We start from the raw sequence: 15,219 nt of genomic DNA on the forward strand, positions 1-15,219 counted from the left end.
TAGGGCTCCCCACTGTGCCACCCAGGGTCAGTTGGATCCCCGAGGGTGGGTGGGTGGGTGGACAACTCCACCTGCCACAGGCTGCACCCTCAAAGGCTCCTTAGAGTAGGGTGGGGAACTCCCTGCCTTGGTCAGGCAAGGGCTGCAGAGTGGGAAGTCGGGGAGGGTCCTCCCCCGACCCCCGCAGCTCCTGCTCTCCTGGTTGCCCTGCCTTTGCGGCACCACCTTGAACCTGGGGCAGATGATCTGCTGCTCCGACCCTGCAAGGCGTGAGTTGTCGGACTTTACGCGCGTCCCCCACCCCCCGATTGCTGGCTCCAGGCTGAAAGAGCCTCTCTTAGCAAGGCCACCACTTGAGACAGCAAACTTGAATGTGTTAGGTTCTTGTAGAATCTTTCCTGACGAGCCACACTCAGACCTTCCAGAGCAGCCCCTCTGGAGCTCTGATCCCGGCAGGCACTCTATCCAGGGCCATATCAAGGAGTGATGGCTTCTGAGCCTGCCCCCACGGTGACTGGCCAGTCCCTTATCTTAGCATCTTCCATTTGCACGTTCCAGTGTCAGTGTTGCTGGGGGCACTTGCTGCTGCAGAGGTCAGAGCACAGGGCCAAACTCATTTAATAGAAAAGTCTACGGTGCCCGGCTTCAGGTACAGCTGGATCCAGGGACCTGAGGGCTGTCTTCAGAGCCACTCTCGGGCCCGTGCTCCAGGCTTGAGTTTCTCCTTCCTTCCTCTGTACTGGTCTCCTTCTCCAGCAGCCCCTCTCCTGTTGGCAACAGGCAGCCCCAGCAGCTTTCAGCTGACCTACCAGCTCAGAAGTGAACAGCAGGAAGGAGGTGTCTTTTTTAGGGTTCAAGCTAAAGTTGGTGGCGCGTCTTTGGCTTAGGTCCCGAGTGCACCCTTGAGCCAATCACAACGGCCAGGAGAAGGATGGGATGTTTGCATTGGCCAGACCAAGTCCTGTGCTGGCCACAGGGGTGGGATCAGCCCCACTGGAGACTCTGTGGACCAAGGGAGATCTGTGAGGAGAGTAGCCATGGATGCCTACCATACCTGCTGTCAGATGCGCTGGTTTAGAGATCTTAGCCGTCCTTGTCACCTTGAATCAGTACCATGCCTTGAGCTGAAAATAATTTGAGCAGTTTACAGAACACGTAAGAAACCTGGACATTAAAAAGTCTGTCACAGAATTCCCTGGCAGTCCAGTGGTTAGGACTCCATGCTTCCACTGCAGGGGGCACAGGTTCGATCCCTGGTCGGGGAACTAAGATCCCGCTTGCTGTGATGCGGCCAAAAAAAAAAGTCTCACCAGGGATCCCAGTGAATTAAAAGTAGAAAAGGGACAGCTGGATAAGGTAGGAAATGAGCATGTGGGTTTTTTCTTGTTTAGTCAAAAAAAGAAAGGCAAAAAACGCTTTGGCGCCGCCTAGTGGCCAGTCCGAGAAGGGAAACGAGTTTTACAGGTTAGTCGAGGAGAAGGCGCGCTGGCTCCACTGGAGGGCAGAGCGGAGCTTTGCGTAGGCCTGGCTTCTCCGTGTTTGCCTGGGGACAGTGACAGGTCCCAGAGCTGCCTGGCGGTGGGTTTTGGATTCTGATGGCCGGTCTCTTCCCTCCTTGGAGCCTGCCCATCTGTGTGTCCCAGTGCCAGGCCAGGCGGGGGCACTGAGGCGGCTTCAGGAAATGTTTGTTGAGTGAATTAAAAAAAGAAATCCAGCCACAGTGTGGGTCTGGCAGACGTGGGCCCAGTGCTGGATCCCGCCGGGCTGGGCTCTGATCTGTTAGTGGCTTTCCTGGGGAAATGGGCGGGGGGTGGGGGAGTGGGGCGGGGCAATCGGCCGTGCGTGGGGGTTGACGCTGCCCACGCCCCACTCCCTCACCTCTGCTCGGCCGCTTGCGGGGCTGACTGGTACTGAGACCCCGCGCTGCTCGGGGTGGTGTAGACTGAGGCTGTGCCGTGAGCAAGCGGCTCCGTGACCCCGGGGGGTGTTGTGTGAACGTGCTTCGTTGTAGCCCCGACGTGCGGGGCAGCGTGGGTGGGGAGCGACGTGCTCTGTCCGGAGACGCAGCCGTGTCCCCTCCCGGGACCTCTCGGTCCCTGTGTGGAAATTGGGGGCCAGCAGGGGCCGCTGTGCCTCGAGGGCTGGTGTCAGGACCAGTGGGAGGAGCGGGGATCCTGCTGGGCCCCAGCAGTGGCTGTGGCGTCTGCCGCACGAACGCTCGCGTGTGGGGCGTCCCTGGGGCCCCGCCGGCACCGTTGGCCGACACGGCTCCACAACGGGGAGTTGGAAGTCACTCCCAGCTGCAGGATCCTTAGTTCACGTGGAGTCTCTCTTGGAAACCCGGCCGGCCAAGGGGATGAGCGAGGGCTCCCCGATCAGAGCAAGCAGGGGGCTTCTCCCCTGGCGCCGCTGCTGCGGAACCCCGGGGTCGGGGGGGGGGCGGGGGCGGGGCACGTGCCCTGAGCCGACTCGCCCGCCCACAGCGCCGCGGCATGAAGGGCAAGGCCCGCAAGCTCTTCTACAAGGCCATCGTGCGCGGCAAGGAGATGATCCGTATCGGGGACTGCGCCGTCTTCCTGTCCGCCGGCCGCCCCAACCTGCCCTACATCGGCCGCATCCAGAGCATGTGGGAGTCGTGGGGCAGCAACATGGTGGTCCGCGTCAAGTGGTTCTACCACCCCGAGGAGACCAGCCCGGGCAAGCGCCTCCACGAGGGCCAGGTGGGCCGGGGCCTCGGCGTCGGGCTGTGCTGGGGGGCGATGGCCGGGGCAGTCCCTTCCCTGGGGTCGGGGTCAGGGGTCAGGCGTCAGGCGAGGCGGGGCCCGGGCTCACCGCAGCCCCTGGTCTGCACTCACAGCACTGGGACCAGAAGTCCGGCCGCAGCCTCCCCGCAGCCCTGCGAGCCTCCAGCCAGAGGAAGGACTTCATGGAGGTAGGAGAGTGCGCGGCGCTGGTGGGGCCTCCGAGAACCCTCCCCACGCGGCCTCGGGAGGGGCCAGGCTCCCTCGGCCTCCCCGCCCCGTCTCTCTGACCCTGAGCTGCTGTTTCCTGGTCTGTCACCCTTGGTCTCTTACTCCGCAGGTCTCTGTGTCTCGGTCTGTGTCTGTAACTCTGTTTCTTGATCTCCTAGTCTCTGGGTCTCTCCCTTGGTCTCTGTCCATCCTCGTCCTCAGCCCCACTGTGTCTCTCGAGTTCTCTCTGGGGATCTCTCTGGTCCTTCGGGCCTGGGAGGGGTCTTACCCCTGACGCCCGCCCGTGTGCCCACAGCGCGCCCTGTACCAGTCCTCCCACGTGGACGAGAACGACGTGCAGACGGTGTCGCACAAGTGCCTGGTGGTGGGCCTGGAGCAGTACGAGCAGATGCTCAAGACCAAGAAGTACCAGGACAGCGAGGGCCTGTACTACCTGGCGGGCACCTACGAGCCCACCACAGGCATGATCTTCTCTACCGACGGCGTGCCTGTGCTCTGCTGAGCGCCCGGCCCGGCGGGGCCCTCACCATCACTGCCACGGCTCGGCGGCCTCATGCATTGGTTGTGTGCATGCAAGTGTGCCCATGGACAGCCTGGCGCGTAAGTGTGTACATGTGTGTGCCCGTATGCATGCACGTGTGTGCGCACATGTGCACACGTCCAGACCCCCTTCCTGACCCCTCGGTGCCCCCACGAGAGGGCTCCTCGTGATCAGGGTAGGGCTCTGCCGGCCCCTCAGGGGTTCCCAGCACCTTGTAAGCGCTCGGCCAGGTCCCGGTGCCCTCAGGCCGGTGCCAACTGGGGATTCGGTGGGCAGGGGTTTCCGAGCAACCCACCTGACGCTCGCTTAGGGGTTCCCGCTGCTTGGGGGTCCTCCCAGTGCCCAGCCCCCTCGGCACAGAGCCCGCCCCGAGCCTCCCACCGTGGGACGGGGGCGCTCCCACGCCCCCCCAGCCTCAGCGACCAGGCCGGGCCTGTTCTGGGGTGCCTGCCCAGGGCCCGGCCTCCACCCTCTCAGGACGGCCTGGACTTGGGGAACAGAGCCAGGTGCCGGGGGGGGGGTGCCAGGGGGAGGGGGCAGTGTGCCCCGAGGCCCCGGGGAGGGCCCACCCCGCTGGTCCAGACCCTCACACTACAGACAACCCCCATGGTGCTGAAACCCTCGTCCCGGCCACACCCGGAGGGAGGCGGCAGTTCTTAACCTGTACAGTTTTGTTGTACCAAGAGACGCTCCCCTGTATCATACGCCTTCAAATGGAGTCAGCTTTTTAATTATATATATAAAGATAAATATATATAAATATATATAAATATAAACTTTTTAAAACTGTGAAAAAATAGCTATGAAATTATAAAAAAAAAGCGAACACATTCTGACGTGCAGAATATTATTTTTTATTTCCTGTTAGATGAGCGTGTCTAGCACCCAGCTTCACGGGCCCCCTGTCCCAACCTCACCCCATGCGCCCCCCGGCCCAGGTGTACTGTACTCGCCCCCAGGATGGAGAAGGACTTAGGGAGACAGAGGCTGAGGGAGGGGAGAGGGGGCCGGCGAGCTTGCGGCCCTGCTCAGCCCACGAAAGCACTTACCAGCCCCCGCGCCTTCCGGGGGACCGGAGGCCTCGTCCAGACAATCTTAAGGGAAGGAAAAGCCAGACTTCGGTTTTGTTTTTGGGGGGAATTATTGTTTTCCTTTTTTTTTTTTTTTTTTTTTAAGTTTCTTTTGGAATTTTGTTTGTTGGCGAATTCTGTGTGACCTTTTTCATAAAAAAAAAAGAAAAGAAAAAAAGCTATAATTGGAAAAGTACCGTTGTCTGGAGTGGTTCATTTCAAGGGCTGGGGTGGGCTTGGTGTCGGGATGCAGATCCTGGAGGGAGGAGCCACGTGTGGCTGTTTAAACACGAGCCTATTTGAAAAGAAATGAAAAGTTTCTTGGCTGCACTGACTGTCTTTGGTGGTCAACAGACAAGGTTAGTGGGCTACTGTATTCGGCTGGCCTGCGTCCATCAGTGCAGAAAGTTCTCTCGGCCAGACTGGAGCTGGAGATCAGCCAAGGTGTCAGAGTACAAAGACCCTGAGCTCAGCCCCCCTCACGAGCACACCAAAATCACAACTCTACAGAGCAGTCGTCGGTGAAAGAGACCGAACCTACCAAAAAGATCTTCTACAACTAAAGACATGAAGAAGGAACCACAGCAAGACAGTTAAGAGGGGTGGACCTGCCGTACAGTTGGGCCCACATCCCCAGGTGGGTGACCCACACACTGGAGAAAAACTAACATGGCAGAGGTTCTCCCACTGGAGGGAGAGTTCCGAGCCCCACATCAGGCCCCCCTGCTCAGGGGTCCGACCCTGGGAAAATGCACCCCCAGAGCATTTGGCTTTGAAGGCCAGTGGCGCTTAATTTCAGGAGTTCCACAGGGCTGGGGGAAAGAAAGACCTCCCTCTTACAGGGCACACACAGTCTCCCACGCTCCGGGACCCGGGGCAAAAGCTGTAATTTCCTGGGATCTTGAGCCAGACCTACCTGCTGGTCTTCGAAAGTCTCCTGGAGAGGCGGGAAGCAGCTACGGCTCGCCCTGGGGACACAGATGCCGGCAGCAGCCGTTCCGGGGCCTCCTGCGTGCATATCCTGGTGCTGGCAGGTACAGCTGTGGGATCCTCCCTCTGGCTCCTCTGGCGCCAAGACTGGGCCCCACCCAGCAGCCTGTAGGCACTGGTGCTGGGAACCCTCGGCCGAACAGCTGGCTTGGGACACAGCCCCACCCAGCAGCAGACAGGCTGCCTGGAGACCGCCTGAGGACACAACCCTGCCCGCCAGACAGCCCAGGACTCAGCTCCAGGCGCCAGCCCCAGGCCCTGCCACCCCCACCAGGGGGCACACGCCAGATGCAAGAGAACCACAATCCCTCAGCCCGCCCACGGCACGCCAGACCTTGCCCTGGGACAAGCTGGGCCCAGGCCCTGGCCGCTTAGCAGGCCAGCACACGCTTCAGGACACCCCGCACCTGACTGTGTTAGGAACAACCTGACCACCCCCAGCCCAGTGATCTTACACCAGCTCTGGGACCTCTGGGTCCTGCAACCAGGCTTAGGACCCAGCTCTGCCTGCCAGTAGTCTGGCACTAACCCCAGGACCCACCAGTGGGCAAGCAACCGCCCTGGAGTCTCCTGGGGCTCTGCCGTCAGCCACCTGGTGACCTGGCCCTGCCAAGCAGCAGCCGGCAGCCTCCACGCAAGGCAGAGCCTGGCAACCAACTGGGCGAGGGCCAAGCGAGCCTGCCCACATAGCCTGGCGCAACAGAAAGACCCACGCCGCCCTCACAGGGGAAACCCTAGAGCATAGAGCTGGGGTGACGAGGGGAGTGCACTGCTGGGATGTACGGGACATCTACGAAAGGCCACGTCCCCCAGGTCGGGAAACATAAGCAACCTACCAGATACATAAAAAGACAAACAGCAGCTTAGGCAAAATGAGGTGACGCAGGCACATGTTCCAGATGAAGGAACAAGATAAAAGCCCAGAAGACAACTAAGGGGAGTGGAGATGAGCAATCTACCCGAGAAGGAGTTCAGGGTAGTGACTGTAACGACGATCAAAAAACTCAGGAGGAGAATGGATGCACAGTGCAAGAAATTAGAGTTTTTAACAGAAAATATAAAGAACAACCAGAGATGAAAAATAACTGAAATGAAAAATAGACTAGAAGGAATCAACAGTAGACTAAATGATATAGAGGAACAGATCAATGAGCTGGAAAACAAGAGTAGTGGAAACCACTGATGCTGAGAGAAAAAACAATGAAAAGAGGACAGTTTAAGAGACCTCTGGGACAACATCAAGCATGTTAATATTCTCATTACAGGGGTCCCAGAAGGAGAAGAGAGAGAAAGGAGTTGAGAACATATCTGAATACATAATAGCTGAAAACTTCCCTAACCTGGAAAAGGAAACAGTCATCCAAGTCCAGAAAGCACAGAGTCCAACACAGGATTAACCCAAAGAGGAACACACCAAGACACATTGTAATTAAAACAGCAAAAATTAAAGACAGATTATTAAAAGCAGCAAGGGAAAAACAACAACATACAAGGGAACTCCCACAAGGCTATCAGCTGACTTTTCAGCCGAACCCCTACAGGCCAGAAGGGAGTGGCACGATATATTTACAGTGAACGAGAAAAACCTACAGCCAAGAAGACTCTGCCTAGCAAGGCTCTTGTTCAGACTGGGTGGAGAAACAAAGCTTTACAGACAAGCAAAAGCTAAGAGTTCAGCACCACCAAACAAGCTTTATAACAAATGTTAAAGAAACCTCTAAGTGAACAAGAAAAGGCCACAACTAGTTTTTTTCTAACCCCAGCTGGGCACGATGGCTCCCGCAAACAAGGGCGGCAAGTAGAAGGGCCGGTCCGCCATCGACGAGGTGGTGACCAGAGAACAACACACCACCTACATTCACAAGCGCATCCCTGGAGTGGGTTTCAAGAAGCGTGCCCCTCGGGCACTCAGAGAAATACGGGAATTTGCCATGAAGGAGATGGGAATTCCAGACGTACGCATTGACACCAGGCTCAACAAAGCTGTCTGGGCCAAGGGAATAAGGACTGTCCCATACCGTATCCATGTGCGGTTGTCCAGAAAACGGAAAGAAGAGGAAGACTCGGCACACAAGCTCTATACGCTGGTTACCTGTGTACCTGTCACCACTTTCAAAAACCTACAGACAGTTAATGTGGATGAGAACTAACTGCTGACTGTCTAATAAAGTTACAGAGCTGCTGCCAAAAAAAAAAAAAAAAAAAAGAAAAGGCCACAACTAAAAACATGAAAATTATGAAAGGAAAAAACTCATCAGTAAAGGCAAACATACAGTAAAGGTAGGAAATCATTCACGCACCAAGCTAGTAGGAAGGTTAAAAGAAGTAGCAGTAAGGCCACCTAAACCCACAATAAGCAGTTAAGGGATACACGAAATAATCAGATGTAAAATATATCAAAAATATTAATTGGGGACTTTCCTGGTGGTGCAGTGGTTAAGAATCTGCCTGCCAATGCATGGGACATGGGTTCGAGCCCTGGTCCAGGAAGATGCCACATGCCGCAGAACAACTAAGCCCGTGTGCCACAACTACTGAGCCAGCGCACTAGAGCCCGCAAGCCACAACTACTGAGCCCGTGCGCCTAGAGCCCATGCTCTGCAATAAGAGAAGCCACTGCAATGAGAAGCCCGCGCACCGCAACGAAGAGTAGCCCCTGCTCACTGCAACTAGAGAAAGTCTGTGCACAGCAATGAAGACCCAACGCAGCCAAAACAAAATAGATAATATAAATAAAAATAACTTTATATAAAAAAATCAGTAATCGTGAGGGGAGGAGGGTACAAATGTAGGGTATTTCAAATGCATCTGAAGTTAAGAGGTTGGCAACTTAAAACAATTACGTATATATATAGACTGCTACATAAAAACCTCATGGTAACCACAAACCAAAAATCTCAGAGGCATAACCCTCTCAGACTTCAGAAAATACTACAAACCTATAGTAATCAAAACAGCGTGGTAGGGCTTCCCTGGTGGTGCAGTGGTTGGGAGTCCACCTGCCGATGCAGGGGACACGGGTTCGTGCCCTGGTCTGGGGGGATCCCACATGCCACGGAGCGGCTGGGCCCGTGAGCCATGGCCGCTGAGCCTGCGCGTCCGGAGCGTGTGCTCCGCAACGGGAGAGGCCACAACAGTGAGAGGCCCACATACCACAAAAAAACAAACAAACAAAAAAAACAGCATGGTATTGGCACAAAAACAGACATATGCATCAATGGAACAGAATAGAGAGCCCAGAAATAAACCCACACATTTATGGTCAATTAATCTTTGACAAAGAAGCCAAGAATATACAATGGAAAAAGATAGTCTCTTCAGCAAGTGGTGAAAAGACCGTCACCATACACAAAAATAAACTCACCATATACAAAAATAAGCTCAAAATGGCTTAAAGACTTAAACATAAGACATGACACCATAAAACTCCTAGAAGAGATCATAGGCAAAACATTCTCTGACATAAATTGTACCAATGTTTCCTTAAGTCAGTCTCCCAAGGCAATAAAACCAAATATAAACAAATGGGACCTTATCAAACTTACAAGCTTTTGCACAACAAAGGAAACCATTAAAAAAAAAAAAGACAACCTACAGAACAGGAGTAAATATTTGCAAACTATGTAACCAACAAGGGCTTAATTTCCAAAATATACACACAGCTCATACAACTCAACAACAAAAAAACAATCCAATCGAAAAATGGGCAGAAGACCTAAATAGACATTTCTCCAAAGAAGACATTCAGATAGCCAACAGGCACATGAAAAGGTGCTCTATATTGCTAATTATTAGAGAAATGCAAATCAAAACTATAATGAGGTACCACCTCAAACTGGTCAGAATGGCCATCATTAAAGTCTACAAGTAATAAATGCTGGAGAGGATGTGGAGAAAAGGGAATCCTCCTAACACTGTTGGTGGGAATGTAAGTTGGTGCAGCCATTGTCGAAAATAGTATGGAGGTTTCTCAGGAAACTAAAAGTAGAATTACCATATGATAAAGCAATTCCACTCCTGGGCATATATCCAGACAACACTATAATTCAAAAAGATATATGCACCCCTATGTTCGTAGCAGCATTATTCACAATAGCCAAGACATGGAAACAACCTAAATGTCCATCAACGGATAAATGGATAAAGAAGATGTGGTATACGTATACAATGGAATACTACTCAGCTACGAAAATGAAATGATGCCATTTGCAGCAACATGGATGCAACTAGAGGTTATCATACTAAGTGAAGTCAGACAAAGACAAATACCATAATGATATCACTTATATATGAAATCTAAAATATGACACAAATGAACCTATCTATGAAACAGAATCATGGACATAGAGAACAGACTGGTGGTTGCCAAGGGGGAGGTGGGTGGGGGAGGGATGGAGTGGGAGGCTGGGGTTAGCAGATGTAAGCTTTTATATACAGAATGGATAAACAACAAGGTCTTACTGTATAGCACAGAGAACTATATTCAATATCCTATGATAAACTATAATGGAAAAGTATTAAAAATAATGTATATATGTGTAAAACTGAGTCGCTGTGCTGTACAGCAGAAATTAACACAACACTGCAAATCAACTATATTTCAGTAAAAATATTAAAACAAAAAAACATAAAAATCTATAACAGATACACATACAAAAAGAAAAAGGAATACAATCAACACTAAAGACTAAAGTCATCAAATCACGAACAAGAAAGGAAAAAAAGACCTACAAACACAACACCCAAACAATTAGCAAAATGGCAATAAAAACATACATATCAATAATTACCTTAAATGTAAATAAATAGATGGAATGATCCAATCAAAAGACAGAGTGGCGGAATTGATTAAAAAAAAGACCTGCATATGTGTTGACTATGAGAGACTCACTTCAGATTTAGAGACACATAACAGACTGAAATTGAGGGGATGGAAAAAGATATTCCATGCAAATGGAAATCAAAACTAAGCAGGAGTAGCAATACTTTTCAGACAAAGTAGACTTCAGGATTTTTTTTTTTTTGGCCATGCCATGCAGCTTGTGGGATTAATAGTTCCTTCCCTGATGAGGGATCAAACCCAGGCCTCCTGCAGTGAAAGCGTGGAGTCCTAACCACTGGACCGCCAGGGAATTCCCCAAAATAGAGTTTAAATAAAGACTGTTGTTACAGGAGACAAAGAAGGTCACTACAAAGAAGGATCAAGGGATCAATCCAAGAAGAAAATATAACAATTGTAAATATATATGCAAACAACACAGGAGTACCTAAAATATGTAAGGATAACATTAACAGACATAAGGAAAGAAATTGACAGTAACAATAATAGTAAGGGACTTTAACACCCCACTTACATCAGTGGACAGATCATCCATTGACAGAAAATCAGTAAGGAAACAATGGCCTTACTTAAATGACACATTAAACCAGATGGACTTAACTGATATACATAGAACATTCCATCTGAAAGCAGCAGAATACAAATTCAAGTGCACACAGAACATTCTCCAGGATAGATCACATGCTGGGCCACAAAACAAGCTTCAGTAAACTTAAGAAAATTAAAATTATATCAAGCAGCTTTTCCAACCACAATGCTATGAAACTAGAAATCAACTATAAAGAAAAAAACTGCAAAAAACACAAACGTGGAGGCTAAACAATATGTTACTGAACAACCAATGGATCACTGAAGAAATCAAAGAGGGAATAAAGAAATACCTAGAGACAAGTGGAAACGAAAAAAAATGATGCTCCAAACTCTATGGGACAAAGCAAAGGCAGTTCTAAGAGGGAAGTTTATAGTGATACAAGCTTCCCTCAGGAAACAAGAGAAATCTCAGACAATCTAACCTTACCCCTGAAGGAACCACAAAAAGAAGAACAAACAAAACCCCAAGTTAGTAGAAGGAAAGATGTCGTTGTAAAAGATCAGAACAGAAATAAATAAAATAGAGACCAAAAAAAAGAAAGAAAAGAAAAAGATCTAAAAGCTGAAACTAAAAGTTGGTTCTTAGAAAAGACAAACAAATTTGATAAACCTTTAGCCAGACTTACCAAGAAAAAAAAAAAGGGGGGGGGAGCAGGCCCAAATCAATAAAATCAGAAATGAAAAAGAAGTACAACTGACACCACAGAAACACAAAAGATCTTAAGAGACTACAAGCAACTCTATGCCAATAAAATGGACAACCTAGAAGAAATAGACAAATTCTTAGAAATATACAATCCCCCAAGACTGAACCAGGAAGAAGTAGAAGATATGAACAGACCAATTACCAGTAATGAAACTGAATCAGTAATTTAGAAACTCCCAACAAACAAAAGTCCAGGACCAGATGGCTTCACTGGTGAATACTATCAAACATTTAGAAAAGAGTTAACACCTATCCTCCTCCAACTATTCCAAAAATTGCAGAGGAGGGAACACTTCCAAGTACATTCTATGAGGCAAGCATCACCCTGATACCAAAACCAGACAAAGATATCTCAAAAAGCAAAATTACAGGCCAATATCACTGATGACACAGATGCAAAAATCCTCAAAAATATTAGCAAACCAAATCCAACAGTACATTAAAAGGATCATACACCATGATCAAGTGGGACATCCCAGGAATGTAAGGATTTTTTCAATATCTGCAAATCAATCAATGTGATACACCAAATTACAAACTGAAGAATAAAAACCAAATGATCATCTCAATAAATGCAGAAAAAGCTTTTGACAAAATTCCACATCCACTGTGATAAAAAAAAAACTCTCCATAAAGTGGGCATAGAAGGAACATACCTCAACATAATAAAGGCCATATATGACAAACCCACAGCTAAAATCATTCTCAATGGTGAAAAACTGAAAGCATTCCCTCTCAGATTAGGGACAAGAATGCCCACTCTCGCAACTTTTATTCAACATAGTATTGGAAGTCCTAGGCACAGCAATTAGGCAATAAAAAGAAAAAGGAATCCAAACTGGAAAAGAAGTAAAACGATCACTGTTTGCAAATAACATGATACTATATATAGAAAATCCTAAAGATACCACCAGAAAACTACTAGACCTCATCAGTGAATTTGGTAAAATTGGAGGATACAAAATTAATATACAAAAATTGGTTGCATCTGTAATCACTAACAATGAACTATCAGAAAGAGAAATCAAGGAACAATCCTATTTACCATCACATCAAAAATAATAAAATACCTAGGGGAAAAAACCTGTACTCTGAAAACTGTAAGACATTAATGAAAGAAATTGAAGATGACACAAACAGATGGAAATATACACTGTCTTCTTGGACTGGAAGAATTGATATTGTTAAAATGCCCATACTACCCAAGGTAATCTACAGATTCAGTGCAATCTCAATCAAAATACCAATGGCATTTTTCACAGAAATAGAATAATTTTAAAATTTGTATGGAAACACAAAATAGACAAAACAGTCTCAAAAAAGAACAGAGATGAAGGAATCATGCTCCCTGACTTCAGACTGTACTACAAAGCTACAATAATCAAAACATTAAGGTACTGACACAAAAACATACAAATAGATCAATAGAACAGAATAGAGAGCCCACAAATAAACTTGTGCACTTATGGCCAATTAATCTATAACAAAGTAGGCAAGAATATACAGTGGAGAAGACAGTCTCTTCAACAAGTGGTGCTAGGAAAACTGGACAGCTACATATAAAGAATGAAATTGGAACACTCTCTTAACACCATATACAAAAATAAACTCAAAATGGATTAAAGACCTAAATGTTAAGACCGGAAACCATAAAAATCCTAGAAGAAAACATAGGCAGAACACTCTTTGACATAAATCGTAGCAGTATTTTTTTGGATCTGTTTCCTAAAGCAAAGAAAATAAAAGCAAAAACAAACAAATGGGACCTAAATTAAACTTAAAAGCTTTTTGCACAGCAAAGGAAATCATCAACAAAATGAAAAGACATCCTACTAAATGGGAGAAAACATTTGCTAACGATATGACCAATGAGGGGTTAATATCCAGAATATCAATATATAGTTCATACAACGCAACATAAAAAAAAAACCACCTGATTAAAAAATGGGCAGAAGACCTGAATAGACATTTTTCCAAAGAAGACATACAGATAGCCAACAGGCACATGAAAAGACGCTCAACATCACCAATCATCAGGGAAATGCACATCGAAACCACAATGAGACATCACCTCATACCTGTCAGAATGGCTATCATCAAAAAGAACATAAATAATAAATACTGGCGAGGATGTAGAGAAAAGAGAACCCTCGTACACTGTTGGAATGTAAACCGGAGCAGCCACTGTGGAAAACAGTATGGAGGTTTCTCAAAAAACTAAAAATTGAACTACCATATGGCCTAGGAATTCCACTCCTGGGTATACATACAAAACCCCCCCCAAAACACTAATTCAAAAAGATACATGCAACCCACCGTTCACTGCAGCTTTATTTACAGCTTCCAAGATGTGGAAGCAATCTAAGTGTCCAACAACAGATGAATGGATAAAGAAGGTGTGGAACATATATACAATGGATACTACTCAGCCATAAAAAAGAACAAAATGTTGCCATATGCAACAACATGGATGGACTTGGAGGGCATTATGCTAAGTAAAACAAGTCAGACAGAGAAAGACAAATACTGTGATATCACCTATATGTGGGATCTAAAAAATACAACAAACTAGTGAATATAACATAAAAAAAACAGACTCACAGATAGAGAGAACAAACTAGTGGTGACCAGTGGGGAGAGGAAAAGGAGGAAGGGAAAGATAGGGGTAGGGGAGTAAGAGGTACAAGCTATTAGGTGTAAAGTTAGCTACAAGGATATATTGTACAACGTGGGGAATATAGCCAATATTTTATAATAACTATAAATGAAGTTCAATCCTGAAAAACTGTGAATCACTATACTATACACCTGTAACTCATATAATACTGTACATCAGTCACACTTCAAAAAAAGAGAGTGGAGGAGGCTACAACGGGGATTGCTGTTAAGAAGAGCAAGGCAGTAACAGAACAAAAACACACGGAGCGGAGCCCTCCCAGCTGCACCCACGCTGGAAGAAATGAGAGCAGTGCTGCCGGTCTGAGTGGCCCTGAGCCAGTGTGCAATGGCGGGACTGAGGAGGCGGGGCCAAGGTCCTGGCGTTGCCACCCGCCCCCTACCCAGGGCAGCTCAGGCCGGCCCCCACGGGCACCTGCCCAGCAACCCAGCGCACTGGGCGTGGAGGGGACACAGACGGCCATCCGGCTTTGCTGTTTGAGGGCGGTGTGTGGAGGGAACGGTGAGGCCATGACGAAGGCAGTCAGCTCAGCGTGTGGCTGGGGAAGGGCTCGGACGGTCCTCCCGTTTCAGAGAAACTGAGTCACGAGGTAGTGCGTGCCCCACCCCCGCATACCCAGAGTCTCGGAAGGAGCGGCACGCTGGCGCCACCAAGCGGCCCCTGTGGCGGCGCCCCGCGTGGCTGCAGGGGGCGGTGCCCGTCCGGAGGTGGGTGGGTCCCCAAGGTCGCGGGCCTGCCTGGAGCACAGGCCACCCTCAGGCAGCCGGCCCCCTCCTCCCCAACCCTCCTCCATGGAACCCACGTCGAAGAGTGGAGCAACCCCCTGTCTTGG

General features: G+C 48.8%; 1 protein-coding gene and 1 pseudogene across 11 annotated transcripts in view; both read left to right on the plus strand.

The window, feature by feature from the left end:
- Positions 1 to 4,779, plus strand: part of TNRC18 (trinucleotide repeat containing 18) — an 83,476-nt gene extending 78,697 nt beyond the window's left edge. For all 11 annotated transcript variants that reach the window (XM_060120048.1, XM_060120054.1, XM_060120052.1 and 8 more), the window contains 3 exons: positions 2,484 to 2,720; positions 2,858 to 2,932; positions 3,268 to 4,779. In XM_060120048.1, coding sequence (XP_059976031.1) covers positions 2,484 to 2,720; positions 2,858 to 2,932; positions 3,268 to 3,474 — 519 coding nt within the window. In that variant the 3' untranslated portion in view covers positions 3,475 to 4,779. The remainder of the gene's footprint in view (positions 1 to 2,483; positions 2,721 to 2,857; positions 2,933 to 3,267) is intronic.
- A 2,566-nt stretch (positions 4,780 to 7,345) lies between these two features.
- LOC132476592 (large ribosomal subunit protein eL31-like) lies at positions 7,346 to 7,723 on the plus strand (annotated as a pseudogene).
- Positions 7,724 to 15,219: the final 7,496 nt, after the last annotated feature.

The sequence above is a fragment of the Mesoplodon densirostris genome, chromosome 16 (assembly GCF_025265405.1).
Source record: "Mesoplodon densirostris isolate mMesDen1 chromosome 16, mMesDen1 primary haplotype, whole genome shotgun sequence".
Classification (NCBI taxonomy): domain Eukaryota; kingdom Metazoa; phylum Chordata; class Mammalia; order Artiodactyla; family Ziphiidae; genus Mesoplodon; species Mesoplodon densirostris.